Here is a 27,695-nt window from a genome sequence, read left to right on the forward strand (position 1 = left end):
TGATGTCCGTCTGGTAATGATGTGACGTTTTCCCAGCCAACGCCATGCAATGAAAAGAACGCCACTAAATGCTCTTGTCCAGAGAAAGTCCAGCCCGACATGTACTCATGTACTCATGTACCCATGACTTATGCACTCGACGCACTTGGCTCCGGCTTAGGAGGGGTTTTCTGCTTCGGTCGTTTGATGATGATCCTATCACCTTCCCGCTCCCAGCGAAGCTTCTCTTTCTCGACCAATCTCTCCCATGTCCAACTCTGTTCGTCTCCGGTGCAGCCGCCCAAAATCCAGCTAATATGCACGCTGAGATAAGCACTGCCCACGGCCTTGAGCGCATGCCTGCGAACTCGGTCTGCAGCCCAATTCATCACTGCGCGGATATGAGAATCCACACTGTTGTGTAACTGCCAGAACACCACCCAATTATCGTGGATCAAGGCAGCCAAAACCTTATCCACTGTCTGCGACTGATAGGAATGCTCTTTCCGCGCCCGAGCACGCAGTTCGTATGCCGCAATCATATCTCCTTGTCGACAGGCATAATCAAGAATCAAGTATGTAACCAGTTCGGTGGCTTCAGCGCCGGGTAGTGGGTGAGATGGGGAGTGCAGTTTATCCAGAACGTATCGGAGAGAGGGGAAGTATGACGGTGGGTGATGCGCGAGAATAGATAAGCGAATAGAGAAGACATGAACTCGCTGTGAGAATTCTGCCGGTGTAGTTGTGGCTGTTGCCAGAACGGCCTCGCGCAGCTTCCGGAGGGAGAGAAGGAGTGTGGATAGCTCTGTTGCTGGCGAGACTTGCTTCTGTGTGGGGTTTGATTTCAAGGGCGACCGGGAAGCGGGCGGATTGACAGTCGCATCGTTGGAGGGACTTGTTGGAAGAGAGGCCAAGGCTGCATCGAGGTCTTTCGAGTGATGGGCACAGAACCGCATGTATCGATCGACTATATTATCGAAGTACTGCGTCTGGATCTTATGGTCCAACAGTCTGCGAATGTTAGCATGCTTGACCCGGAAGAGTGCGCATGTCAAACACACTTCTTGTCCCCCTTTGAAACAAATCCGACATTTTCCAGAGAGTCAGATACTGGGCGTAAGCGACTCATTTTGCCATGTCCATGTGTTGACATGTGTTGACATAGTGTATGAATCAAGTGTGGAGTTGACATGGTGTTTGTCTTGTTTGTTTCCGAGGCTTTTCCCCAACAGGACGATTTCCCTCAACTGCCCAACGCCTGGAAATTTCTCGTTCTTTTTTATCTTGTCTGTATTTATTTCTGCTCTTTCCTTGATTTGATATTTGTATGGATTTCATTTGCTGACTTGTCTTACATATTCTTTTGTTGGGCAACTTCAAAACATTCCTGTAACTCATTGCATACTTGCATATCACATGTGATTATGCCTCATCAACGTCGCCCAATTGAATCTCAGAAAGTGACGGTAGACAGTCAGACTACGAGGATGACGGCTGTCGGCGAGGAGGCTCACGAATTGGTAAAACGACTTCTTCGTTGGGATGATCTACCTCACTGGCAACGCGACAACCATCACATCCATTCTGGATATCGGCCCGCCTCGTCCTCATTTTTAGGTTCATTCCAATCGCTGGGTTACGTTCACAATGAGACGGTCAATATCTACACCCACCTCTTGCCAGCACTGATGGCTGCCCCCGCTGCATACCAGCTCTACCAGTTGCTTTCTCCGCGTTACCAGGATGCGGCCGATTCTGATATCCTCGCTTTTTCCTGTTTCTTTGCGGGGGCTGCCTTCTGTCTTGGCATGTCCGCAACCTATCACACCATCTCAAACCATTCACCTGTGGTTGCACGCATTGGAAATGCACTCGACTATATCGGTATCGTGGGACTCATCGTGGGAAGCTTTGTGCCTAGTATCTTCTACGGATTTTACTGTGCACCCGATCTCCATCACAAGTACTGGGCCATGATCAGTATCATTGGGCTAGGCTGCGTGATTGTATCCGCGTCTCCCCGGTTCCGCACCCCACGCTGGCGTCCGTTCCGCGCTACCATGTTTGTTGGGATGGGCTTGTCTGCTGTCTTCCCCATGATCCATGGGGTTCTTCTCTTTGGACTTGACCGCATGCAGCGGCAGGTCGGTCTGAACTGGGTCGTTTTTCAGGGCTTCTTGTATATCCTTGGAGCCGCGATTTATGCGGCCCGCGTACCTGAGCGACTTATGCCCGGGAAATTCGACATTGTGGGGAGTTCGCACCAAATATTCCACGTGCTGGTGGTCTGCGCAGCAGTAGCTCATCTGACAGGGTTGTTGAAGGCATTCGATTATCGGCACAGCGGGGCTGCCGAAACCTGTCAGATTCCACGCGGCTGAGTCGGGGTCTGGCGCAACACAAGTTCGAGGTTGGACAACATGCTCATGGCATTTTTAAGAGGTAGCATGGAATGGAATGTTCACGTTGTAGCGTACGTGGCGCGGCTTACAACAAACTCTCTCGAGGGTCAAAGGGTCCCCCTGCTGACGATGACTCGAATTAGTATGTGCAACAATGACACAATGACGAATAAAGGAATGAAGTGATGAGCGCATAATTTACTTACAGGGACTAGACCCGGTCAGCCGATTAGAAAGAGATGTTTTTTTGCTTCTATTTCACATGGTGCCGAGCGTTGTCCATTCGAGGCTATTGTACTTGTGTTCCAAAGAAAGCAGGCCCCAGCGGGACAAGAGACCAATAGCCCTTGTTAGTAAAAGGTTCATTCGGTTCTCCAATAACCAAGAAACTTAACCCCGAAATTGGCGTTTACGATGTTGCATCAGGGTGTGACGGCCAACAAAAGGACCCTAGCCGGTTTCTCCTGGGGGACCCTGTTTTCCCATATCACGAGCAATGTTCTAAAATAGCGAACGCTGTGAATCAAAGGAATTTCCCTTTTGCCAGATCAGGTTGAATCAGACTCGAGAATAATGAGGGAAGATGCTCCTTTTAACCTCGGGATAACGGTGCCACTTGGCGTCCCATGCGTGGTTGATCAGATGGAAGCATCTGGGGTTTCACAGCGGCTGACCTCTGTATGCGGCTGCCGTCGGTACTGGATTGAATTCCAGAGTGACATTACTTCTCTGAAGCTTGAGCTTGTTTATATATATACAAGAAGTGGGTGTAGAGGGGGTGTGAAGCGTCTACCTCATTGGACGTGTGCGGTATCATCGCGTTGATCCTAGATTTCTATCTCTAATTTCCTTTTTTTTTTCCTTTGTTACCCTTCTTTCCATCTATATCCATATATCACCGAACCCCGGGCTATAGGTAGTGTCATTATATCGTATTGGGATAGCCTGTTTCAAACCAACTCCCCGTCCACCAGCACCAAACAGACAATGCTTGCAGAGTCCAATGGCAGCCCATATGCCGGCGGAGATACACCTAAGCTCCGAACCGCGTGTGAAAACTGCAGGCAATCCAAAGTGAAATGCAACCTGTCTGGCAAGAGTGTCTGTACTCGGTGCCTACGTCACGGCCTACAGTGCCAATACGGATTTGCAAATCGATCCGGTAAACCAAAGGGTAGCAAGAACAGAGCCACCCTCCGCAAGCTAGGCCAGTTGCAAGAAGAGAAGCCCGCGATGCGCGGCTTTCGAGGTAGTCGGCTCGTTGCCCCTGTGGCCGACATGGAACCGCTAGTCGGGAATAGCTATGGCAGTCATATTCCCGACCCAGCAATCGACAACGACGTAAGTTTTCCTCTGACCAATTCGGCATGTTTTTAATGAGTGCCGTCGTGTAGGTCTGCTTGATATCAAACCAGCCAGGCTTCTGGGAAAGTCCCCGAAGCTTCGGCAACACAGCGACTCTAGAGCCATCCATCTGTCCCGGGCAGTTGACGACAGTCGAGAGCTCCCCATTCACAGATCTTGTGGATCCATGTCCTGCTCTCCCAGCCGGCCTGGGATATCCACATACGCCCGTGACGCCGACATTTCTGTCCGGGGACCTGGCTGACGGCAAGGCCAGTCCGTCTCTAGCCGGCTCCGTGGCTTCGCCGTATCCCATTTTGCCATGCAAGTGTGTGGACATGCAGCTGTTCCACATGAACCGGCTGAACCACCTACTCGCTGGATCCATGCCCCTGCGGCTCGACCACAGTCTGCAGACAATCAAGTGCACATTCTGCGCCTGCCAGATGTTCCTGCAGTGTACTAAATGCGCGAAAGACAGCACGAATCTGCTGCTCAGTATCTCAGTGCTCAATCTCACGCTCCAGCTCTTTGAGTACTGGGTTTCGCGGGAGACGTCTCGCGCACCGCGGCCAGAACATGGCGTCGATATCCGCTACGGATACTATGAGATCTGCCACGAAGAAAACAGGCAGATACGCAACTTCCTGCTCCGGGGCCTGTTGTTGCAGTGCCGGGATGTATTGCTGGCCCTGAAAAGCACTGCTAGTGCTGCCGACGTTCTGATCTCCAAGTTGGACCACGAGGGTTCATCGGAATCGAAACTATTAGATGAGCACATCGGCCACTGGTCTCCTGCGGAGCATATCGGTTTACTTCCCGACTTGGATATTGATATTCCGAGCGCTCCCAGAAGTGAAGGGCTGCTTCCCATTATTGCAGGCTACGAAGCTACCGTGTCGGCATTCTTACAGTCGACTTCATGGGGTGAGTGTATCTGTGGATCTGGACGAGTGATGCATGACGAGTCTCTTTGAACTATACCCACATATGGGAGGTCAGCTGTTTTTGTTGTTCTATACGTAGAGTTGGATTCACAAGCTGGACAGCAAACGCAGATCGGCTATTTAAGAAAATCGAAAAACATCGCCTACATACGATAGAATAGTAAGATAGTAAGCAAAGTAACTACAATACCGAAATAAATAGTCATACCCCATCTCTCGATGTATACCCCACAATCTCGGTCCCGGTGAGCCTCGGCGATCCCAGAGCCGAGAGGTTGTATAAGACCTTCCCCTCTTACAAGCCCAATGCCCACCTTGAATTTATTCAATCATTCCCAAAATGGCTCCCTCCGACCGTCTCAACCAAGTTAACGAGCACCTGAACTACCCAGCCGGTCTGCTGGCAGGCCAAGTAGCCATCATCACCGGTGCAGGCCAAGGCATCGGCGCGGAAACAGCACGACTCTTCGCAAACGAAGGCGCCAAGGTCGTAGTCGCTGATATCGACGCCAGTAGGAGATCCATTACTACTGAAATATATACATAACTAACAAACAAATAGAAAAAGCCAACGCCGTCACTGACGCGATCAACTCCGCAAAGGCCGGCCGCGCCCTCGCCGTCGTCGGCGACGTCCTCGACAGCAACTACATCACCGAGCTGGTCAAGAAAGCTGCCGAATTCGGTAATGGCAAGATCCATATTATTGTGAACAACGCCGGGTTCACGTGGGATGGTGTTATTCACAAGGTGAGACTTAACATATACTTGTTACCAGCTACGTGCCACTAACAAATCCAACAGATGACAGACAAGCAATGGGAAACCATGCTAGCCGTCCACAACACAGCGCCCTTCCAGCTCGTGCGCGCCGCAGCACCCTACTTCCGAGTCAAAGACCAAGAGCCGCGCGTAGTGATCAACATCAGCAGCACCAGCGGCATCCACGGTAATGCGTAAGTACCCGACCCCGAATCAGCCCCCAATTCCAATCCCCACTCTTCTCTTCCTCGCCCAACACCAAGCACTTACTACATTACTAAATACCAAATCCTAAAATCCTAAAATCCTAAATAGAGGCCAAGCAAATTACGCCGTCGCCAAAGCCGGCGTCGTCGGGCTAACCCGCACAATCGCCAAAGAATGGGGCCCATCCTTCGGCGTGCGGTCGAACACCATCGCCTTCGGCTTCGTAACTACACGACTGACGGCCGCCAAGGAAGAAGGCGCGTTCATCACCACGCCCGACGGCACAAAGGTCGCGCTGGGAATCCCGGGTAAGCAGCTTGCGACTAAGAAGGGTTCCTCTGCGGACCAGAGTCAGGGTCAGGAGAAGAAGCAGGTTGCGCCTGCGTACCCTGATATTCCCCTGGGTAGGCCGGCGAGCCCTGTTGAGGCGGCGAGGGCGGTTCTGGGTGTTGCGTCGCCTTTGTTTTCTTATGTTAATGGTGAGACGATTCGGGTTACTGGTGGGAGGAATATGTAGATTTTATATGGATATATATATCGTGTTAAAACGTGGGTGTATTATGTATGTCACCCTGCTGCATGTTGTATATGAGATCAACCACGAGCTGTACAGGATTAGTACTGTAAAACCTCATCCAAACCCATACCATCAACCCGGAATGGATCTGTCCCGTCTTGCGTGCCACTTAGGCAGCCAGCGGTATCACAGTGGCGCAAGCCATCACACAACGAAACACAAAAACATCATCCCAGGCCGAATCGAGTCTCGGCCGTTGTCATACGGCGCAACGTCGCTCGACAGCGTACTAGAAAAGAGGTTGGGAAGACGTTTAACTTTACAAGGAACGCAGCGCAGGTGAGATTCGGGAATTGTGATTTCGGGAATTGTGAAAAACCTGCTGTAGTAGAAATGCAGATGCAGTGGTGTAGATTATCAAGTAAGTATTCCTCTCTTGCCACACCGAGGTATCATATCGTAAGAATCAATCAAAAGGGAACAAGTCCCGAAATGTCCCGCCAATGCGGAAAAAAAAGTCTATGCACATATGAGTAGAACGAGATCACACCCTTAGGTCGTCAAAATAACAAAAAGCCGTCCCCAAAAGATAAACAGAGAATAAAAATCGAACAAGCGTCAACGCCGTGTAAAAATGACCAAATACACCAATCCGAAAAGAATAAACAAGAGCCCGTATTTCATCAGCCCTCCCAGGGGCGTGTCTTCAAATCATGCTTCTCAGTGTATTATCACGCCAGAAAATGGGAACGTAAAAAGAACCTCCAGGTATTTGGGAATATTAAAACAGTAAGAAAGGAGACCCGGTCGCAAGGGACACAGGACTGTGGTCAAACGGTCCATGCAAGGTCGGGGTCGTTAAGCCAGGGTAAAGCCGTGGTCCAAGGGAAAAATAGTAAAGAAATATGTCCAAGGGAAAAGAAAGCTGGTAGCCGAGTCCAGTGGATCATGATCAACGCGATCAACTTTTTGTTCGGTAGCTTTTGAATCCGCTCGGTGGCGGAGGGAGGAGAGAGAAGAGCAAGGGCCCGAGATATGCGAAAGGAGGTACCCGCAGAGCATTCGATGAAAGGTAACGTAGAGAAGAGCGTGAAGTCATGCAGCTGCGAGGCAAGGAGCAATTAGACGGAGATCTCGAGGCCCTGGAGGTTGGGGTGAATGAGGCCGTAAGAAAAGGGGTCCGCGGGAAAGAAGGGCTCCGCGCAGACAGAAGGGAAGCCCTTGTAATCGGGGATCTGCTGCGAGACTGCAGGCGACATGGTATCGAAATCCGAGTAATCCTCGGTGATGGCCGAACCGACGGAAGCAGCAGACTGGGAGAAGGCCGAGTATTGCGCGGAGTCCAAGGACGAGCCTGAGGTCTGGGCATACAGGGGTTCCATGGGGGCCATGAACAATGGCATCTGGGGCTGGGGAATGTAGTCGATCTGCTCCGGCACCCAGGGGGTTGGGACCATGGGATTCTCCGTGAAACGGGGGCACTCCAGAATGAGCTGGCGCAGCTCTGGGATGGAGATCCGCTTCATTGGGTCAATCTCAAAGACACGGCTGAGGATACTAACCATCTCGGAGGAGAGAGGCAAAATAGTTTTCAGGAAGAAGGGGTCCTTGAGGTAGGCCTGGAATGTGGAATCCTCGATCGAGGCACGTTTCCATGGATTGCGACCGCAGGTTAGATTGACCAGAATCACGCCCAGACTCCAGACGTCGTTGGCAGCGGACATGTAGCAGGACAAGGGTCGGGCGTTGGCTTGTTGGCATTCTGTAACAAGTTAGCGACGGCCATAGTAAAGAGGGTAGTTGAGGCTTACCAGGTGACATGTAGAAGGTGGAACCACATCCAAAGTCGGTCGTATAATAATCAGTCGTGGCCAGGCCAAAGTCAGCAAGCTTGACGGTCATTCCATTTTCGGTCACCAGGACATTCTCCGGCTTGAGGTCCCGGTGGTAAATTCCCAAAGTATGGCAAAATTGTACAGCGTCCAGGATCTGGAGGAATACACTCTTGGCCAAAAAGTCATTGCCGACAAAGTTTCCCTTATCGGTGATGTTTGAGAACAGGTCTCCTTCTGGGCAATATTCCATAACGACGTAGGTACAATCCACGGAATCCATGATGCGAACCAAGGGAACCACATTGCGGTGTTGGCTGGCCAGGTGGTGGAGTCTGATCTCGCGCTGCTGGAACTTGAGTTGACGGGCATCCAGACCATCCTTGCAGAGAACCTTGACGGCATAGACCTCGTTGGTGTGAATGTCCACGGCGGTGTAAACGACGCCATAGGCTCCGACGCCCAGGACTCTGGTGAGTTCCAGCCGGTTGGCTAATACGAGTCCTAGGCGATCTTCGGGCGCATAGCGTCGGGGCACCGGCGAGGGTGGTGGTGTGGGTAGCATTGCCGGGTACATGTTCCTTGGTGTAGAGGGGATCCAATGGTCCTCTCCCGGATGAGACGAGGAAAGAGTGAGATAAGAGAGAGCGCAAAGAGTCTGATCCAGGGAGATTAAGAGACTAAATCCACGGATATTCAAAAGGCATCCATTCCAATCCAATGGGGTTTTAAGATGGTCCGATCTAGGTCCGTTTGGTCCGGTCTGGTTGTGTTTGATAGACGTCGAGAGAAGGAGAGAGTTGCACAAGGGACCAGGAAGTAAGAACAAATACAAGGATGAAAACAAAACAAAGAGAGAAGGCGAGGTAGTCAAGGTAGGAGAAAGGGATGTGAAATATACAAAGTCGCGAAGTCGAGAGAGAAGGAGGATTATTATAGAGATGTATCAGGCAGATGGCCGCCTCGTGGTTCGAGAAGAACAATAATAAAACAAACGGGAAAAGGGCGCTAGTCGAAAAGGAAATTATATTAAAATCCGAAAGAGGAAAGGATCGAATGAAAAGGAATTAAATTAAATCAAAATCAAATTAAAATTAAAAATAAATAAAAATAAATGTATGATGCGTACAAAAATATACACCTTGGAGTGTGGCACCTGGAGTGGCACCTAGAGTGGCACTAAACCAGATTATTCCCCCCCAAATAATAATAGGCCATGTGTACGAAGCGGTGTGCATGCCCGAGTGTGGTCGGACCAATCATTAGACCTCGGCCGGTCTTTCCTGCAGCCGCCACAACCGATGATTGGGCCATGGGATCATAACGATCGACCAGGACGCTGCAGAGTGTCTCCTATTTCCCCCCAATTCAGTTTCCACGCTGCACAAGGTTGTTCCGTTCTAGGCCTAGTGTGGCAAAGCTTTATCCACGTATCCCAACCCCTGTTCCCCCCAACGGTGTTTCTGCCTTGAAACCTCCTGACACACTGCGACACACTGCCAACACACCCGCCACTCACATTCTGCCAATCAGGCCCCAGCCCCGCAAAGCTATGGCATTGAGATCTTGGTCCAAGCTACTCCTCCTATGCTACCATGGATCGGAATGATTGATGCATCTGTCTTCACTAATTACGTTCTCTGTTGATTGTGAAGAGACCAGGTATCTTCTACACCGTCTTTGCACAGACACCCAACTTTATCCCACACCCCACCGAGTACTCCGTACTTGGTCTAGACACGCTAAACAAGTCCGAGAGTGAGGCGATGATGGAGGGGCGCTATGGCCAACCATTTGCCCGAACCGTTCGATTTTCGAGAAACCCCCTAAAGCCAGTGGAGGGCCAGTGGCCAGTGGAGGTTGGCGCTTCCCTGCTGACTAGTTCTGCACGGGCCATACACTTCATCTGCTTCTCCTGGCGCTAATGTACCTTGACCTTCTCGGACGGCTTGGAGGAAACTCGTATTACTATTGGTGCTATTCTTTAGGTCGACCTCGTTCTGTTGGTTCTGGCTCTGGTTCTGTTCTATGTTCTGGGTGGCTGGGCTACCTTTCTCTCGTAAGCACGGAGATGTACTCCATAGTTCCAGTACTCCGCACAGCCCCGGTAAGAATAGCCCCTGCAAACATAAAGTTGCCTCGTCGAGTCTTCAATCTCACTTCTAAGTTCTTTGTCTGTATCTCACTTGCGTCATACAAGGCAAAGGGCCAAGTATTGATCCGAGTCTGACTGATTCAAACTATGTTGTATATATTATATTCATGTTGTATATTGTATATTGTATATGTTATATGTTATAGTTGAGATGTATCTGTTATGTTGTCTAGGTACTCTACATTGCGGTGAGCAACCAACCCTAGATCGACGCCCGCATCCAGTCCAATCACCTGATAGAAAGACCGGGGTTACGATTCATCACATCCGTTATCGGTTCTCACCCCGAAACCTGCCCATGCAGAGAGTCTCATGTACCATGTCCGCTGTCTGACAAGATGTAGAATCTGCCGACTCGTGTGATATGATATGTGCCATATGTGATTGTGATAGACGCCCGTCCCCTTTGGTGTCCCGTGCCTTGCCTCCGACCATAGATTAATGTATTACCGGTAGTTATGTACCCCAGGATTAGCAATGCAGCTGGCTCGTCCAAAGAGCAAGCAATGTTCTCGTTTTCGCTCGGAACCGGGCCGTTGCTTTTTGTGACGTTGTTGCTTTTTTTGGTTCTGCGACCGGCAGATGTTGTGTTCGGGCGTGTGAGGTGTTGTAGCGTTGGTTTCGGCTTCTGGTTTCGGTCTACACCGCTATGATTCACTACGGAGACAACAGAGACGGTTACTGTACGACTGTGAGAGAATAGTGTACATGTACTCCGTACAATGCAACTATCTGTGGCCAACTTATTGGAAACCAACTACTCTACCTCCAACTCCTCCAACGCAAGTATGATACTCAACTGCAACCGCCGATCCCATATGCCCACCCAATAAGCACATTGCCCTCACTTTACGGAGTAATAACTACACAGCTACCCTTCAATTGCCTCTTAACGCCCAACTCCCCAATGTAGATGCCCTCGCCCTGCAGGTGGCGGGACCCACAATATAAACACATCTCGACATCATGATTACTCGGGCTAAGAAAACAAGGCGCGAACATCCATGTCTAGGTCCCGATCACAGCCAATAGACCAATAACCTGACGAAAGGGGGCCGGAGATTAAACGCCCGTCCTATTTGGGCGGAGTCTTTTGCCACGGGCGGTTTCGCTCGTGGCATTTGGATTTGCATTTGTCCTGGATTTCAGACGGTGGCAAGGGGCTCCTTTCTTCCGTTGATCGCCGTCGCCTTCTGGAACACTCCACTTGAAGCAGCCCATGGACTACAACGGAATTGTATGACCGTGCAAACATAGTTGAAATGGATATTGGATATTGAGATGATGACTACAGGTATGATGTACATTGTATACTAGGGATCGAGTACGTATGTTGTAGTCCCTAAATTAAACACATGCAAGTAAATCACGGAACAGATATCCATTTCGCATTGCTTTTTCCGACCGTACAATATAACTACAATATACAACATACAACATACAGAAACAATTATCCCCAAGTAACTAGTTAGCCAGACCAAAAGCAAATAATAACACAAACGTAGGAAAAAGAAAAAAAACACTCCATCGGCAGCCATCGGCATCCATCCAAATCTAAGCCAAGCCCAAAGCCAAGCCCAAAGCCAATCCTCACCATCCTCCCATCCTCCCATTTGCCAACAATTACCTCGACGACACGTCTTCCACCCAATGGCCACCAACGGCCGGGAAACACGAGCGCAATTTGCAAAAAGAACCCCGCCTTTTGCCGCCCCTAGGAGAACAGACCCATGAAAGGAGGCAATAGTGCACTCTTAGTGTCCTGTACTCCATTCGACATGCATTGCGCACCGTGCCAATCAGATAATCCCGCATCCACCTATCTATCATCCATTATCTATCTTAGTTAATTGCTAGTTACTAGTTCACTCCCATGGTTAAACCAAGATAGACTATCCCGAATCCAAGGACATAACCCCCAATCAGAAACTCAGAACCGGAAAACGCCCAAGGTTTCGGCTAGATACCCACGAAGCCACGGGGGTGCAGACTGGCCTAAGACTGAGTTTGGCTTAGAGGCGATCTAGAACTTCTTACGGTTCTTACGTGGGCGTTGGCTACGTGGGTTTTTTGTTTTTAGTGGTCTCGCGGGGAGAGGTCCGAGGGTTTGTGAGTTTGGTCACTGGTGAGTTTGGTGTGTTGCCGTGTTGGGATTGGATTGGATCTGGGCTTGAAGGTTTGGGGTTCTTTGTTTGGCATCATACGATGTGCTTGCAATTATACGATAGGTAGCGTGGAGTGGAGTTGAGTTTGATTAGTTGGTTACCTAGTTATGTACAGATCTATAGTTCCAGGGGCTTGGGTCGATAGGGGGCTAGGGCCGAAGGGAAGGGGGGCCGCGACGGGGGCCTTGTGTTTGTTGGGTGGTTCTTTGTTGGTGATAGTGATAGTGATGAATGAATTATCGCGCGCTACCGATGTGCTGGGGCCTAGGTACGGAGTAGAGCTAGGTTGTTTTTGGTAGGAGCTGGTCGGGTTTCTTTGTTCGATACTGCGCTAGGTTTATGCTCTAATGAGAGGTTGGATAAATCCTAAGCCACTCCCGGTTTGGCAGGAGTCCTACAACATGGTCCGAGGATAGACAGGGGTTGCTTTGTGAAAATGTTACATATGGACTTGATTTGAACCTAGTTACTGTTCCATATGGACAAAGAATCCCCATAGATCAACCTCCCCGATAACGCCGATCCTTCCGAGCTACGCCATCCCAGGACCAGGGTTGGACCCTGGTCAACGAATCAATGCAAATCCTTGTTCACACCCTAGGGGCCAGGAACGGGTGCTTCAATGCCTCGGCAGGCGTGATCCGTTTCTCGGGGTTGAGACTCAAGCACCGGTCGAGGAGGTCCAAGAACAAGCTCAGTTCTTTAACCTCGGAATCTGGCATCCCGCGGGTTCCCTGTGCCATGAGGCGCGTCTTCAAGTCCCGCGTCGGTTTCTTAAAGTCCACAATCTTGGTGTGCAGACGGCCGGTGATCTTGTCTTCCTCCACGCTGTGGAAGTTGAGCATTTCATCGAAGTGGTGAGGCGACAAGGTTCCGCGGCGAAGCAGCTTCGGCGGGTACTTGCCCCGGCACTCCATGATGGACCGAAGCATCTGGTTGTTGTTTCGGCCGGTGAAGAGGATCTTGCCCGTGTACAGCTCAAAGAGGGTACAGCCAATGGACCAGACATCGATGGCGTAGTCGTAAGGGATACCCAGGATGATCTCTGGGGCACGGTAGAAACGACTGACGAGGTAAGGCGTAATCTCATTGTCAGAGGCCGGCGACGCCGAACCTAGATCACAAACTTTCAGAATGTTGCGTTGCTCGTTCACAAGGAGATTATCTGGCTTGAGATCTGCATGCAGGATGTTACACCGCCGAAGGTGACACAGCCCAAGGAAAATCTGCTGGCCGTAGGCCCGTACCGCGCGTATGTTCAAGCCAATGTCCCTACCGAACCTTTTCAGGACCTCACGCAGGTCCATGCTAAGGTTCTCAAACACCATACACAAGTGGCCCTTGTGATCGAAATATCGGTCGAACTTGATGAGGTGCATTTGGTTTAGCGGGTCGGCTTCCTGGAGTTGCTCGAGGATGCCAATTTCCTTCATACCGGCCTTGCGCATGATGGCGTTCTGGCGAATGATCTTGACGGCAACCAGACCCCCTGTCTGCGTGTCAGTTGCACGTACGACAGACGAGAACATTCCCTTGCCAAGATTCTGATGGACATGGTATCTTCCGTTGATCAGCTCTCCCAGTCGAACGGCGTAATAGCCCTCCGAATCATCCCAGTTATCCATCATGCTGACGTCTAGTTCCCTGCCCTGGGGTACAGCTGTGGCCGAAGCATGCGCCGGCTTGGCATCAGGTTCTTCCTCTGCGAACATGTCATCGTCGTCATCTGCAAACATATCGAAGGCCTTGGTCTTCGGCGGTGGCACTGGGGGAGCATCAGGGAGGAGGATATCTTGCTTGCCAGTCTTAGTTTCATCGTATGCTGCAGACGAAATGTCGTCCTTTCCATCCTGAACATTGCCATGTTTTTGTCTTTCTTCCTTTGTATCAAGGGTTGGATCATAATCAGCAGCAGAGGACTCATCCTTGTCAGTGCCAACAGGCGCATTGGCGTTGACCACATCCATATCTTTTCCAACAAAACCAGGGAATGCCTCCCCGGGTTGTTCGAAGGGGGATGCTCGCGGAGAATCTATTGAGTTTCCAGGCGTCAGTTTCGATACCAGGGTAAGCTTGTCCGAGAGAAATATACCAGATGCTTCCTTTGCGCTAGTTGGCTCAGTGCCAGGCGTAGATGAATCCGTTTCAACCTCGACGTTCAGTGCTTTGAGATGTAGAGGCGTCGCTTGGCTTCGGTGTTTCGCCCGAATAGCTTCACGGCGTTTCCGACGAGCTTCAAGTGCAGCAGCTTCGTCAATGGGCTCAGCCAGCTCCGGCTCTTGCGCAAGCTCTGGGTTAGGTGTTTCTCTGAGACGGATATTAGCCACACGTTCTTTTTCGCCAGCAACAAAATAAACATACTCGTCAGCCACATGAGCTTTCAGATTAGAAGAAGCCTGCACCTGGTTCTTTTCTTTTTCAGCACCAAGCTTCAAGTCCGAAGCTCCAACCGAAGCCTTTCCGCGTTCCCTCACCAACTGTTCAGTGGGCAAGCGCCTTCCATTATCCGCTGAAGACCTGGCATTAACATTTGTATCAAGTTCGTCGCCTGAATACTGCTTGGGTTTTCTCGATTCCCGGTAAGGGGATCGAGAGCGGCTGCGGGTGCGCTGCCGCTTGTCCTTGTGTCGGTCATTCCGGTCGTAATCATCACTGTATCGTAGCGCTTCTCCGTACGTCTCTTCGCGGTCATAGTCGTAGTATGAGTTCGGGCGCCTGTTAGGACCAGGTCTGTCACGCCGTCTGTCGTCATACCTAGACCTGTAGCGCCGCGGAGGCTCATTGCGGGGTCGCCGGTCGTAGGATCCATCATAGGACTCGGGGTCGTCGAGACTGCGCTTGGTCTTATTCTCTCTGTACGGGGAGCGAGAGCGGGATCTCGAGTGGGACCTGGTCCGCGACCTCTGCCGGGGTGGCGATCGAGTGTCTTTCAACGAGGCGGGAGATCCGGGCGCAGAGGATGGGCTAGCTCTGGTGGGACGGTCAACGCTGGTGCCATTAAGAGGAGGTTGTGACGCAGTTGCCTTCGTCTCTGGGCCTGATTCGACGATCTCACCCTCAGAGGGGACCGATGGGGACCTCGACCTGGGAAGGGACATGTTTACGTTCGAGGGATTCAAACGACACGTATGGACAGTACTTTTCTCTTGGGTTCACTTCACTCAGCTTTTGGAGTGAAGCTTCAACAACAAAGCTTAGTTAGCAAAAGCGCCAGCGACAAATAAGTCTTCTCAAAGGGTTTGTGAAATCCAACCGGCTGTAAGAGGCCTGCCTTCACACCAAAGCCTTGCAAAAGTGATTAAATTCCCAGGCGCATAGCTTTCTGAAGAACAGGCTTGAGAAGTAGATAAAAGCACGTGCAGGATGTCGATGACAGCAAGAGAACGATTGAAAAGCCATGGCGAGTTGCTCAATGGTCGATAAGGCAGAATCGACGCTAGTCTGGTTGAAGTAGGCGGTGGATTGAAGTTTTTGCCGTCTACCCTGTGGTGTATCTCCGCGGGGAATATAACTTTTGGATATGGCACTAACCAGATACAGTCTAGCCTTCGAGTATTACCAATGCCAGATTTATGTAATCACCCTGATTGCAGCACATCATTTGTGTATGTTCTTGAAATAATACCATAAATTATACCGCTAGTAATATTCACAAAAATAGCCCGATCATCGCCCCAGCCATAGAAGGTATGGATAAGCACCCCTCATGTAATTTTTTTCTTCGCCAACGCCGTCTAAACACCCTGCGCTATCAAGACTCTTTCCAACCCGCTCTCCCAGTTATTTTATTCAGACAAAATGGGTGGTATCGGCAGAGAAGGTTCGTATTACCTCGCATTCTAGTATTCTTGGAATCCTGTTCACTAATACTTATGATCTACAGGTGGCAAGGCCAAGCCCTTGAAGGCAGCCAAGAAGGAGAAGAAGGAGCTGGATGAGGATGAGCTCGCTCACCAGGCCAAGCTTAGGGCTGGTATGGCTTTCCTCACACTCTTCACGAAGTCAGTTACTAACTTCCACTAGATGCCAAGGCCCGCAAGGACATGCAGGAAGCGGCCAAGGGCAAGAAGGGTCCTCTCAACACCGGCCAGCAAGGCATCAAGAAGTCCGGCAAGAAATAAACGGATCGAATACTCCTCGATAAATCACTTGCCAACAATCCCCCAACGAGCCTTGACACCAGGTTTCTTGAGTACATATTCACGACCTACACGAGCCATGTACAATGAGCGAGCGGAGGATGGGTGGTTGTGTGATCGCATCAGCATCACTGCACTCATAGTTATTTCCTATGGGTCTTCTGTATATCTTTAGCCACCAATACCTATTTCGCGCTTGATCGCTTTTCACATACAAGTTTCCTGTTTTTTAAGAAGCAATGAGATTAATCAGACTAGAATACATCAACATAAACCGCCACTGCTTGGGCTTCCGAAGTGGGTATCATCCTGCCATGTAGGCTGCCAATGCAGGGAATCGAACGCTCAAAACACAACCACCATGTCGCAATATCGAAAAAGGAACAAGCACATTGCCTTGAAAAAGTAGAATCAAACAGGACGCTAACAACTCCACAATTGCAGAAATGAAATCAAGATCAACCGCGCATGGACCAATTCACAACTCAACAGCCACTAACTAGTGACTCGCTTGACCCAGAGATTATTGCCATCGCCGGCATTCTCCTTCTCGTCTAGGCGACGCCACGCTCGAGTAATCTTCAGGCCAAGGTCGTGCTCTTCTTTCTTGATATCTGCAAGCTTGTCTTCGATGCCTTTGATGCTCTTCTGGGCCTCGTTTCTAGCAGCCAGGTCATACACAGCCGAAGTAGGCTGAACAACCTTTCTCAACTCGAGGATTAACGCCTGCAAATTCAATCTGCGCTGATTGAGATCATCCCTCTTGTCCTCCATTGCCTTAATGCGGCCATGCGCATCGAGTGGCACCTCGGGTGGAGGCGAAGACGCCTGCGCGGACATATCCGCGATTTGCTGTGCGGCCTCGGATGGAGTGGGTTTTCGGACGGGCTTCTTCGAAGTCGGCACGCTGATTGGAATTGGGCGGCGTCGGGACATGATAGAGGACGTGGAAACATCGTCCATAGACCGGTTTTCGAGCTGCATACTCACTCGCGGGCTTGGATCTCGACTTCCCGGCTCGGTGGCTGTGTATGTAGTTGAGCTGAAACGGCTAATGGGCTCCTCGGTCGTGAACATCATATCGCTGAAATCGTTATCGAACTTGAATATTGGTTTCTGCTCCTCTGGCAGGCGGCTTTGGACGTGCTCTGTTGCCGGTCTCCGGGGAACGGATGCTGGACCACCGCCGGTGATAGTGGTCACAGTTGTAGGAGCAAAGCCAAAGTTATCGAGCTGGGGACTCGTCTTTAGCGCACCGTTGCCGTTGCGCTTGCTGGTACGCTCTTCCACTGGAAGCCCACGTGACGCCGATCTACTTCTGGGTGCCTTTTGCGAAAGCTCTTCGGTCTTCGAGAAACTGGTGATCCGGCTTCGAGCCGCATTGAGGGTCTTCTTGGGGTTGAACCCCTGGCCCCAATTCAGTAGGTTGGTAGTGGGAGCAGGAGCAGGAGCAGGAGCCCCAGGCCCGGAGGCTTTTTGGAGAGAGGTTTGACGGGTATCACCAACTCTAACAACATCACTCAAGGTCGGTTCGGCTGAGAAATTATTCCAGTGCGTTGATTTACCAGAGATGAATCGCCTAGAGTCGTAATCATGTTGGAGATACTGGACAGGTTGGACAGGTTGAACCCGGGAGTGAGAGGGTGTGTCAACATAGTCTGCCTTGGGAATAGGAGTTGGTGAAGACAAGGTCCCATTCTCCTGTCGCGCATAATCAGAAAATTGGTCGCCGTCGCCAATAGGCGAGACACAGAAACTACTTTCGCTTGCTCGCCTGTGCGCTTCAAGCACCGGCGAAATGGCAGGCGACACGCCCGGCGGCCTTTTGATATCCTCACGCAGGACATCTGATTGTAATGAATGTAAGTCGCTGATTTCCATTAGCTATCTATTAAACACGTAGCAAACACAAGACTTACTCAGGCAGAGCGGGCAATCTTTTGGCGACCATATCATGAACAGGGTCTGATGTGGTAGGTGGATTGCCATTCAATATGGGGCCGCTAATCGAAGGCCGTTTGGGCTTGTGAAACGGTCTCTTAGACCACATATCGGATTTTCTCACGCTCTAGACGTGACACAGGGCTGATTTTGGTCGGAAATGATAGCGCGGAGTTCACGCAAAATGATGGAATGGATTTCAGTCACAAGAGAGAGGATGAAAGGGAGAAAGAAGAGGCAAAGGACCGCAGAATATTAGAAGGGGCTCTGTTTTCTCGGCGACAGTGCACGGCCACGGAAGCCTATGGAATAAAGGAAGAACGCGCGAACAAATTATATAGATAAAAATGACTCGAACACCTAGGCAAAATGCAGGGAAGGAGGAACTAGACGATAAAAATAACTTGAAACTTGAAATAACATGACATCCGCTAATAGGAGTGGGCAGATTAAATTGGGGGCGATAGTCAGTGGAGAGTCTTGAAACAAATTCAGGGACTCGTCGGCGTTTTACATTTTCAATCTGAAGTCCGAGAGCCTAGTCTCTAGCCCGCACGTGAGAGAAGTAGACGACTCCTAAATCTAAATTCATGAAGCCAAAGAATGAAAGAGAATATGTAAGCTTCCAATCACGTGGAGCGGGGAGAAGATGTCATCCCGAGGTTCCGGTGTGCTTTCTCTAAATACAAAAGATCTGCCTCGATGGGTATGTCCTTTGCTGCTCATGTTCTGAACACCCGCTAATCTAGAAACTAAAACTGCAGATCATTCTGCGCCACAGCCTGAAGTGTTCGTGTCCCCCCCCAGATCTCACCCGTCACCAACCCAGCTAACCGCTACCCAACAGGATGTCTATCGCGACGCCCATCAACCTAGTCTTAGTCTCGCTCTTCGGAGTCTTGGTGTACTGGCACTTCCGTCCCAGGGCGCCCATCACTCTCCCCCGTGCGCCGCCGCCAACTGTCTTCAAGACCTACATCCCCAAAACTCTTATTGAGTTCAACGGCGAGGAAGGCCGCCCCGTTTACCTATCTGTCCGCGGGCGCGTCTTCGACGTCACCCCTGGCAGGAACTTCTATGGACCGGTATGTGTTTGGAATTCGCGAAAGAACACCGGCTGGCGCTGTTGGAGCTGAAGCTGACGAAATGTAACAGGGCGGACCTTACGAGAACTTCGCTGGCCGGGACGCGTCGCGCGGCTTGGCTTTCCAGAGCTTCGATGAGGAAATGCTGACCAAGGATCTGTCGGCGCCGTTGGATGATTTGAAGGATTTGGATGCGGATCAGCTGGAGAACCTGCAGTCCTGGGAAGACCGCTTCATGGAGAAGTACTTGGTCGTTGGAAAGTTGGTGGCTGAGGGTGATCCCGAAGCTCCTAAATCGTGATTCCACACCACAACGATTGGGTGAATACATATTCATTGTGGAGGGTGTGTACGACAATGGCCGATATTTATTTACGAGGACAAGCCAAGGGATATGTGATTTATTTTTTTTCAGCATCAATTTAAAAGCGCAACCGAATCTGGGCTTGATTTGCAAGACTATCTCAGGTCCCTGAATTGTAACCCGGCTGGTCAATGCTCTGCCACTAGCATTGTTATATGATGCAAAATATCGTTGGCGAGTGCATCTTGACCGCCAGTGTGCAGTCGATCAGACATTTCAAGGGAGCGGAGACGGCCAGGAAGAACTAGTCCAAGCGATTAATCTCACCGGTTCCTCGGGCGCGCAGCTGAGGAGCAGTGATAGGAGCGGCGTTTGGATGCTTGCCGGCGGCCGAAGAAGATTGGGTTAGGGGTAGCAGATTGGTTTGCATATACGCGGGGAGAACCTTCCCTGCTGCTCTTGGTCTTGTATTTTGGAACCCATAATGTCTTGAAATCACTTGAGCTCTACGACCATGGATCAGCATTCGAAGTCGACGCTTCACTGAAGATGTGTTGCTTCTCTTGGGCATGGCATATGAGGCGATGAAATGTACACAACGGAGGGAAAACCGGTGGTGGACCTCGGAAGTGGTTTTATTGGACGGGAGGAAGGCGACCTCGGGAGTGTCAAGTGGGGATCCCGGGAGGCTGCAGATTAGTCACGTGCCTATAGGGGCACTTTTCAGATCATGTGCGGTAGTAAGATGAAAGCGATTAAAAAGAAATTAAAAAAGACTAGAAGATTTTATATCGCATCCATACTATGAGCCTAGACCAAATGGATCAGATTATTAATCCTACACCGTCAAGGACAACACATAATCCGCCGACTAGTATACTAACCGAAATGAGGTTGTAAATCGCTCAATATATAGAGTGGCAATTCAGGAAAATAGCGGTGTGAAATGGAAACTTGTGGTTATTATATGCCTCCGCTTGGGTGGGGAGGGAAAGGGGTATAGTATACGGAGTAGTCCTTTTCTATGTTGTACTTCCTTTCACCGTCCTCGGTAACTACAATATTGTACCTGTATTTTCCATCTTGGAATAAAAGACTATAAGTAATCTATAATAAGAACCTTGGGCCTCAAATGTTACACATAGCCTATAGGATTGACGCCGAAAATGACCGCTTTTGAGACGCATATCTGACTCTGAATTTTGTAGTTATATAAACTGGGAATTGGTATTTAATAAGTAATTGAATTTGAAGCTTGGATAAAGGTATAATATTTACTCATACATCGGACCTTTTGCAAAAGATCACATCGCCCTCTTGAATCTCCAGGATGCTATCGCAACTGACCCGCAGTTCAATATGAAGACGGATCTCATGCTTTGGCTAGGTCCATTGACCAAGCAGACATAGTTAGTATGAGCTGACTCCTCGTTCGTTGAAGCTACATCATTCACTCCTGGGGGCCGTAGGTCCTCTAGGAACTACTGTCAGGGATACAGTATATACATAATTCATATATATTTTCTATCTACCACGGTTGTATAGTCCCACATCTTCATTCACATAACTAGAAACCCTCGGACAAGACAAACCACAGCCAAGGGTGGTATACAGTCTCATCATCGACCGGGTCCAAAATAGTTGGCAGGTATCTCGTCCTCCATTCTTCTTCCAGGTCCTCAAAATATTCCGGATTCGGCCTGACGCGACGCGCCTTGCAATACTCCCAGTAGGCAGGATACCACCCTGCCTGGCCCCAATCAATGACGGCAGCTACTACTGGATTCGGCCCGGGCGATAAAATGATATTTGGGGGCACAAGGTCGTCATGCGTGAAGACCACAGACACCTCCCCATCAATCTCGATATCGCAGGCATTCTGGAATTTTTGGACGGCGTCTGCACCGTGGAATGGGCCGGCCAAGTCCCGGTGGCCGGAAAGAAAGATTTCATTTAGAGGTTGATTATTTAGGCCACCTAAGAAGCACTTTAGCATAGTTCTGCCTAGCTAACGCAATGAATTCAAATAACTTACCTACGTAAAGGACTTCGTTGGGCTGTTCTAACGATCTCCAGGCCTTGACCATGCCGTTGAGCTCTTTACAGACAGCCTCTCTCTCCTCGTCGCTCAAAGCACCCCATCTTTGCTCCAAGGTTTCGCCCCCTATCAAAGACATGTAGATAAATACTTGGTCACCATCTTCGGTCCACCCAAATACCTCAGAAACTGGTACTTTGCCTTTCAACTGCTTGTATACCATATTCTGGGTCCCTGCCTCTGTGACGGTTGTATCGGCTCCATATTTGACAATCAGGCCCAACGATGGAAACTTGACAGGCGGGGGTCGGTTGAAGCTTGTGCCACAGATGTTGCCTGACTCCTCGTTGATGGCTCTCACCTCGGCTGGGGTAGGGAGCGTAGACGCCCGATGCTCCCTGAAAAAGCTAGAGTCGGAAATGGTCTTTGTTGTGTTGTGGTTTAAGTCGTGGAGGCCGGCCTCGACTTCAACCCCCCCGGGCGTCATCTTCGAGATAACACAGGTGAAGTAGAGGTCTCGGCGACTATAGGAAGACCCAGTCTAAAAAGGCGGGCGAGATCGTTTCTTTTATGCTGAAAGGTGGTTACATATGTACGAACGGCGTATTTGGGCACTAAACCCAAAAGGCAAAACTAACGCGAAAAGGCAGTTCACAGGTTACAATCCAAATGTCATAATCATCGTAACTTTAAAATACATCAAACCAATCGTGCATCCCAAATTATTGTGGAACAAAAACAAGAAAGATCAAATATAAAGAGGGTAGTTCAAAGTTCTTCACGCAATCTCTCCGTGTGCTCGGAAACCTTCTTCTGGACCTTTTCAGCAGCTTCAGTGCCTTGGGCGCGGCCGCTAGCAGCGCCGATCTTCAACTGATCGACAAACCACTGCAAAACACTCATGACCTTGGCGTAGATCGTAGCTTGCGGGCTCGCAGTGCCGTACTTATAGTAATGGGCGTTGCGCCGGGCGGCAGCTCGGAGTTCGTTGATGCTCGAGCCCTGGTAGGTCGGGACACCGTAGTCGTCCAGGTATTCCTTGAGCTCGGAGTGCGACCATTGGTCGAAAGTAGCATCCTTGGCTGCGTCTGTTGCATGCGCGATGGAAGAAGTCGCAGAGGCGTACTGTTCGCCGCCAGCCTTGGAAGCCTTGGCGTAGGAGTCCTGGGCACTCTTCACAAGTTGTTCGCGTGAGGCATCGGCCTGCTGGATCGCCTTGTGGTTCACGGACGACAAGTAGTTCCTAGGAAAGGTAAGCCAGTGAGATCATAACCAGCAGACAAGTATGTACTTACACCAGGTGTTCTTTATCCCAAGTATCGAAGTTGTACTGGTTCCATCCACCAGCAGCCTTGTGCGCATTGGCGCGGACCTTGGCAACAAGTTCATCACGCTTGCCGTTCTGAGGGACAGGGACGCTTCGGGCATCAAGGAACGCCTTCAAGCGGGAGTCAGACCAACCATTCAACGCAGTCTCGAAAGCATCGTCGATCTTCAGCTTGGCATAATCGGTAGCCTGTGCATATTCGTTCCCAGCCTTGGTGGTAGCAGCGCCAAACGCACCCTCTACAGCGGAGGAGGCACTCGACACCTGGTCAGAAAGATAGTGACGGTTCTTCCGAGCCAGAGCAATGAGCTCATTGCGCTTCGAGCCTTGAGGCACCTTGACATTGTGCTCGTCAAGGAATTCCTTCAGCTTCGAGTCGGACCAGGCATTGAAAAGCTGATTACTCAGAGTCTCCTTAACAGCCTCAGCCTCAGCGGATGCAGATGCAGCAATACTCTGGGTCTGCAGGCTGAAAATACGCGAGTTGCGGCGAACCGAGGCAATGAGCTTGTCACGCTCGGAAGGCTGAGGCACCGGCCATCCACGCTCGTCGAGCCATTCCTTGAGATCCGAGTCGGACCACTCCGCATAAAGCCAGTCTCCGGGGTAGGCAGCCGTTTGGCCAACTTTGGTAGCTATCTTCTCATAGTTCTCACGCGCGGTCTTGACCAGAAGGTCGTGTCTGCGGGGCTGGGGGGCAGGGATGCCGTGGCGATCGAGGAATGCCTTCAACTGAGAGTCAGACCAACTATACCGGTTAGCCTTCATTCACAACAGGGAAAGGTAAGCACCCTACCTATCAAAAATCCATTCTCTGGCATGGTGGAGCTCATGATTGACGTTGTCGACAGCTTGTCCAAGGGGTGTTTGCACTCTGCTGTCCCAGTTGGTCTTGACAAGGTTCTCCAGATCGCGGCGATCGGCAGGACTGGGGTAGGGGATATCTGTGTGAATTGTGAGTAATTGAAGCTGTTAGACAGAGAAGTGCTTCATACTATGATCGGAGAGCCATCGCTCGAGCTCAGTTTCATGCCATTTGTTGTAGACTGCTGATGATATTAGCTTGCGAAGGGTATATTTGTACCCAAGACAACATACGAGCCTTGTTCCACCAGCTAGAAGCTGCCACTACTTCAGTGGAAGCGAGCAAGCAGATGAGGCCAGTGGCCAAATTCAACTTCATGGTGTAGAATGTTTGACAAAATAGGGGTATTTTGGTGGCAAGTAAAGTATGAATATGCCAGTGAAGAGAATAGAAACACAGCAAGATTTTAAAGAAAGAAGCAAGAAAGAGCCAAGCATGGATGATTGCGAAGTGACGTAGTTGGGGAATTTGCCTTGGATTGAGCTAAGAGTGCATGAATCATCAATTCATTATTCCAGGTCGGGAACAATTCCTAGCTTGTTTCTGTTATTTAATGTATAGAATGTGGATATTTATACATGCTACTTTTGTGTCTATATTTCCAGCTCTATACAAACATCCATTGTAGTATCTGATGACGGTGAATTACGGAATATGGTTAGCGTGCCATAGTTATTGTTTTGCCATTCCCGTACGGTAGTGATACCTGACAGAAATGAGTACATAAATAAATAGTTCGACAATAGCAATAGGACTGTGAACTAATAAGATAGTACTAACCAAAGGTATGAGTGTAATTGTCTAAATGGGCAGATGCTCAACTGTGGGTTACATAATCAGCTAAAGGTGCTGACTAAAGATGCGTACCCCGGATCAGACAAATCAGGTGATCTATAAGTAGCAGCTAGCGACGATTCAAGGTGGCATATGAAGCCAGGGAAATATCGGAAGACCTTCTTGAATATCTGACAGGAATGATGTAGTCCAACACTCGGGAAATCAATTCTGGTGGTAATGAATCCATGTTGTATATTCTCCAGATGTACATAAGGTTGTAGACATTTGACACTAATCCCAACTAGGGATAGTAAAAAGACTAACACCACCTATTTAAGGCATCAAGGCACCAAGGCGTCAAGACAACAAGGCAACAGGAGAGGAGTGCCCAACGAGGTGCTCAAGTTTATGATACATATCTTGGGAATTCCTTTTCTGTCTTTGAAAATAGCAATTCCACTCATCCTTGGTGAAGTCGAGAGCAGAATATCCGATGTGACGAACTGGTGTAATCAACTGTGGTAATCAGCGCTGTCGTCACAAGCTCCCGACCACCGACCTCCATCTGAACTTCATCCTTTTATAAAGACACAACAATGGACTCATTAACACCTTATTGCCGCGAGCTGGTCTCGCCAGGCATCTTCCAAACTGCTCTATCTATGTACGTGCCCCTAGAATTAAAACCAGTCCCCAGTCACTGACGTACCGTAGCCAGATTATCCTCGGGATCCTCCTCTCATACCTCCCCCAACACATCCGTATCATCGCCCGGCGAAGCTCCTTCGGTATCTCCCCATACTTTATCCTCCTAGGTGTAACATCAGGGACCTCAGCTTTCGCCAATATCCTGGTATTCCCATCCACCGCACAGGATGTCGCCTGCTGCCGGGAGATCAGCGGATTCGCTTGCTTCGCAGGGCTACTGGGTGTATTCCAGATGGCCATGCAGTGGCTCGCTTTCTTTTCTATGTGAGTCGAACGAAGCGCTGGTTCATATATGATTTTAAATTCCCGATTGAACACCCACACCCATACCATACCCACGCGAGCTTGTCTGACCGTATCTACATAGTCTTTTGCTATTCGTGATCTACTTCCCGCGCGCTACATCCCCCACAGACCCGGTGGGCAGTGTGTCTTCCACCTCCGGCGGACCGACGTACCGCACCGCGCTCATCGTAACGGGGATATGTCTACTGCACGCGCTCGTCACGATTATAATTTCCCTAGCGGTCGAGCTACGCTACCCAGCCGCTGTTGCGACTTGGGCTAACTTCCTCGGTGTCCTGGCTGCGATCCTCGCATCGATCCAGTACTTCCCGCAGATATACACTACCTTCCGGCTGCGTTGCGTTGGGAGCTTGAGTATCCCCATGATGTGCATCCAGACGCCGGGGAGTCTCGTCTGGGCTGCTAGTTTGGCTGCCCGTAAGGGCTGGAGTGGCTGGAGTATCTGGGGCGTGCTAGTTGTCACGGCCTGCTTGCAGGGTACCTTGTTGACGATGGCAATCTATTTTGAGTACTTTGGATCCAACAACAAGGGAAAAGCTGGGCACGTTGATCAAACTGGGGAGCCCAATGAGTCGGCTCCTGTCGATGAGAGCGCCCAGCAAGAACCTGTGCATGAGGAGCGACCATCTGAAGAGACGCCGTTGCTTCAGAGCCAGTGATGTCCGTATAAAAAATGTGCTATGTGTTGCTTTTATACCGTGCTATATCTTAGCTTGATAGAAATGAAATGCTATACAGTTCTAGAATGATCGATGGTCCAAAAAAATAAATTCTTCATGAATCCTTCAATGGGCATATCGCAAGTTGAGAGGAGTCACTTGCGACAAAACGACAGATGTCTTAACCCGGCCACCGTCAAGGCATATCCTCTTCACAAGAAAGCACATCACCCTGTCGTCGCGTCGTGGTATTTGTTTCGGGGCCCATAATTTACTGGGCGCTGTAGATCAGACGGAAGACGTCGTTGAGCACGAAGTAGCTTCCGGCACCATCGGGCTGCAGCTTGAAGCACTGGGTGTAGTTCATGGGCTTCTGCTCCTCATCGACCTGTTGGTAGAGAAATTGATTAGCCAAGAAAATAGAAGAAGTCATGGGCATTCAACATACCAGGAGGGCACCGGTAACCAACACAACAATGCCATCTCCGCTGGAGGGCTGGGCGTCGAAGGTAGCAATCTGGTGCTGAACCTTCTGGAAGGGCAGAGTCTAGAGTCACAAAGTCAGTCAGTATTGAAATATTCTTCTGCTATTCCTTTGGGATTGACGAACGCTAAGCTTCTCGGTGATGGCAGGAACACCCTGGACCGAGCTGGTCTCGAAGGTAAGCATAGACTGGTCACGCTATTAATTGATAATTGCTATTAGTCCATAAACACACTTGGAAGAATATCTCGAGAGCGGGGCTTACGTAGAGACCAGCCAGGCCAGCGCGGTTTCCGTCAAAGGTCTGGTAGTAGAACTGCACAAACTGCTCTGTACAGGTCGATCAGAAGTTAGAACATGGTTATTTGTACACAATATGACACCCATCTCTTCAGGCATATTTCCACCTAGGAGGACAGGCTCCGGGGAACAGGCGCATTGCTAAATCCTTGTGGATGAACCAGGAAAGTGTGGGTATAACGTACGGGCAATAGCGTTGAAGTCTGTATAAATTGCCCAATTTGTTAGCCAGTGTCTCATATCTATGTTTGCAGTGTTTCTTTCGTCTTTTCCATCGCATTGCGCAACTAGTCACACACTGCAGTCTGGATCCAACCAGACCCCTCCATCCCCTTCAGGAGGGGCATATAGGAACCAAGTGGAGAGGAAGACATACCAGCCATTTTGAAGAACTCGTGGATTTGGAATACAAGAGAAAAAAGCCGATGCGATTGTATTTAAAGGTTACAGGA

General features: G+C 50.0%; 14 protein-coding genes across 14 annotated transcripts; 6 read left to right on the forward strand and 8 right to left on the reverse strand.

The window, feature by feature from the left end:
* Window positions 1-128: 128 nt before the first annotated feature.
* Window positions 129-1,377, reverse strand: N7518_000904 (uncharacterized protein; the record flags this gene model as incomplete). Its single annotated transcript, XM_057181832.1, has 3 exons — window positions 129-990; window positions 1,041-1,221; window positions 1,335-1,377. The coding sequence occupies 3 exons, from the start codon at window positions 1,375-1,377 to the stop codon at window positions 129-131; spliced, it is 1,086 nt and encodes a 361-aa protein (XP_057047182.1).
* Window positions 1,378-1,403: 26 nt separating this feature from the next.
* Window positions 1,404-2,360, forward strand: N7518_000905 (hemolysin III family protein; the record flags this gene model as incomplete). Its single annotated transcript, XM_057181833.1, has 1 exon — window positions 1,404-2,360. The coding sequence occupies one exon, from the start codon at window positions 1,404-1,406 to the stop codon at window positions 2,358-2,360; it is 957 nt and encodes a 318-aa protein (XP_057047183.1).
* A 1,008-nt stretch (window positions 2,361-3,368) lies between these two features.
* N7518_000906 (Zn(II)2Cys6 transcription factor domain-containing protein) lies at window positions 3,369-4,702 on the forward strand (the record flags this gene model as incomplete). Its single annotated transcript, XM_057181834.1, has 2 exons — window positions 3,369-3,722; window positions 3,776-4,702. 2 exons carry the CDS (start codon window positions 3,369-3,371, stop codon window positions 4,700-4,702), a joined length of 1,281 nt encoding a protein of 426 aa, XP_057047184.1.
* A 310-nt stretch (window positions 4,703-5,012) lies between these two features.
* Window positions 5,013-6,158, forward strand: N7518_000907 (SDR family NAD(P)-dependent oxidoreductase; the record flags this gene model as incomplete). Its single annotated transcript, XM_057181835.1, has 4 exons — window positions 5,013-5,184; window positions 5,235-5,422; window positions 5,477-5,628; window positions 5,750-6,158. 4 exons carry the CDS (start codon window positions 5,013-5,015, stop codon window positions 6,156-6,158), a joined length of 921 nt encoding a protein of 306 aa, XP_057047185.1.
* A 1,121-nt stretch (window positions 6,159-7,279) lies between these two features.
* Window positions 7,280-8,567, reverse strand: N7518_000908 (serine/threonine-protein kinase; the record flags this gene model as incomplete). The annotated part of the gene is made up of 2 exons (XM_057181836.1): window positions 7,280-7,920; window positions 7,970-8,567. 2 exons carry the CDS (start codon window positions 8,565-8,567, stop codon window positions 7,280-7,282), a joined length of 1,239 nt encoding a protein of 412 aa, XP_057047186.1.
* A 4,333-nt stretch (window positions 8,568-12,900) lies between these two features.
* On the reverse strand, window positions 12,901-15,408 carry N7518_000909 (putative serine/threonine protein kinase (Prp4); the record flags this gene model as incomplete). Its single annotated transcript, XM_057181837.1, has 1 exon — window positions 12,901-15,408. The coding sequence occupies one exon, from the start codon at window positions 15,406-15,408 to the stop codon at window positions 12,901-12,903; it is 2,508 nt and encodes an 835-aa protein (XP_057047187.1).
* A 700-nt stretch (window positions 15,409-16,108) lies between these two features.
* On the forward strand, window positions 16,109-16,431 carry N7518_000910 (translation machinery-associated protein 7; the record flags this gene model as incomplete). Its single annotated transcript, XM_057181838.1, has 3 exons — window positions 16,109-16,130; window positions 16,194-16,283; window positions 16,334-16,431. 3 exons carry the CDS (start codon window positions 16,109-16,111, stop codon window positions 16,429-16,431), a joined length of 210 nt encoding a protein of 69 aa, XP_057047188.1.
* Window positions 16,432-16,944: 513 nt separating this feature from the next.
* Window positions 16,945-18,499, reverse strand: N7518_000911 (uncharacterized protein; the record flags this gene model as incomplete). Its single annotated transcript, XM_057181839.1, has 2 exons — window positions 16,945-18,319; window positions 18,369-18,499. The coding sequence occupies 2 exons, from the start codon at window positions 18,497-18,499 to the stop codon at window positions 16,945-16,947; spliced, it is 1,506 nt and encodes a 501-aa protein (XP_057047189.1).
* Window positions 18,500-19,092: 593 nt separating this feature from the next.
* On the forward strand, window positions 19,093-19,776 carry N7518_000912 (cytochrome b5-like heme/steroid binding domain-containing protein; the record flags this gene model as incomplete). The annotated part of the gene is made up of 4 exons (XM_057181840.1): window positions 19,093-19,096; window positions 19,155-19,179; window positions 19,238-19,475; window positions 19,546-19,776. The coding sequence occupies 4 exons, from the start codon at window positions 19,093-19,095 to the stop codon at window positions 19,774-19,776; spliced, it is 498 nt and encodes a 165-aa protein (XP_057047190.1).
* Window positions 19,777-20,083: 307 nt separating this feature from the next.
* N7518_000913 (uncharacterized protein) lies at window positions 20,084-20,350 on the reverse strand (the record flags this gene model as incomplete). The annotated part of the gene is made up of 1 exon (XM_057181841.1): window positions 20,084-20,350. One exon carries the CDS (start codon window positions 20,348-20,350, stop codon window positions 20,084-20,086), a length of 267 nt encoding a protein of 88 aa, XP_057047191.1.
* A 996-nt stretch (window positions 20,351-21,346) lies between these two features.
* N7518_000914 (aminoglycoside phosphotransferase family protein) lies at window positions 21,347-22,304 on the reverse strand (the record flags this gene model as incomplete). Its single annotated transcript, XM_057181842.1, has 2 exons — window positions 21,347-21,756; window positions 21,815-22,304. 2 exons carry the CDS (start codon window positions 22,302-22,304, stop codon window positions 21,347-21,349), a joined length of 900 nt encoding a protein of 299 aa, XP_057047192.1.
* Window positions 22,305-22,585: 281 nt separating this feature from the next.
* On the reverse strand, window positions 22,586-24,327 carry ish1 (double-strand break repair enhancer MSC1; the record flags this gene model as incomplete). The annotated part of the gene is made up of 5 exons (XM_057181843.1): window positions 22,586-23,060; window positions 23,113-23,892; window positions 23,941-24,088; window positions 24,140-24,190; window positions 24,243-24,327. 5 exons carry the CDS (start codon window positions 24,325-24,327, stop codon window positions 22,586-22,588), a joined length of 1,539 nt encoding a protein of 512 aa, XP_057047193.1.
* A 1,055-nt stretch (window positions 24,328-25,382) lies between these two features.
* N7518_000916 (PQ-loop repeat-containing protein) lies at window positions 25,383-26,459 on the forward strand (the record flags this gene model as incomplete). The annotated part of the gene is made up of 3 exons (XM_057181844.1): window positions 25,383-25,450; window positions 25,501-25,758; window positions 25,862-26,459. The coding sequence occupies 3 exons, from the start codon at window positions 25,383-25,385 to the stop codon at window positions 26,457-26,459; spliced, it is 924 nt and encodes a 307-aa protein (XP_057047194.1).
* A 271-nt stretch (window positions 26,460-26,730) lies between these two features.
* Window positions 26,731-27,626, reverse strand: N7518_000917 (nuclear transport factor 2 family protein; the record flags this gene model as incomplete). Its single annotated transcript, XM_057181845.1, has 6 exons — window positions 26,731-26,847; window positions 26,908-27,006; window positions 27,070-27,141; window positions 27,209-27,273; window positions 27,429-27,446; window positions 27,620-27,626. 6 exons carry the CDS (start codon window positions 27,624-27,626, stop codon window positions 26,731-26,733), a joined length of 378 nt encoding a protein of 125 aa, XP_057047195.1.
* Between the last annotated feature and the right edge of the window lie 69 nt (window positions 27,627-27,695).

This window comes from Penicillium psychrosexuale, assembly GCF_028828465.1.
Source record: "Penicillium psychrosexuale strain IBT 29551 chromosome Unknown utg000001l, whole genome shotgun sequence".
Classification (NCBI taxonomy): Eukaryota; Fungi; Ascomycota; class Eurotiomycetes; order Eurotiales; family Aspergillaceae; genus Penicillium; species Penicillium psychrosexuale.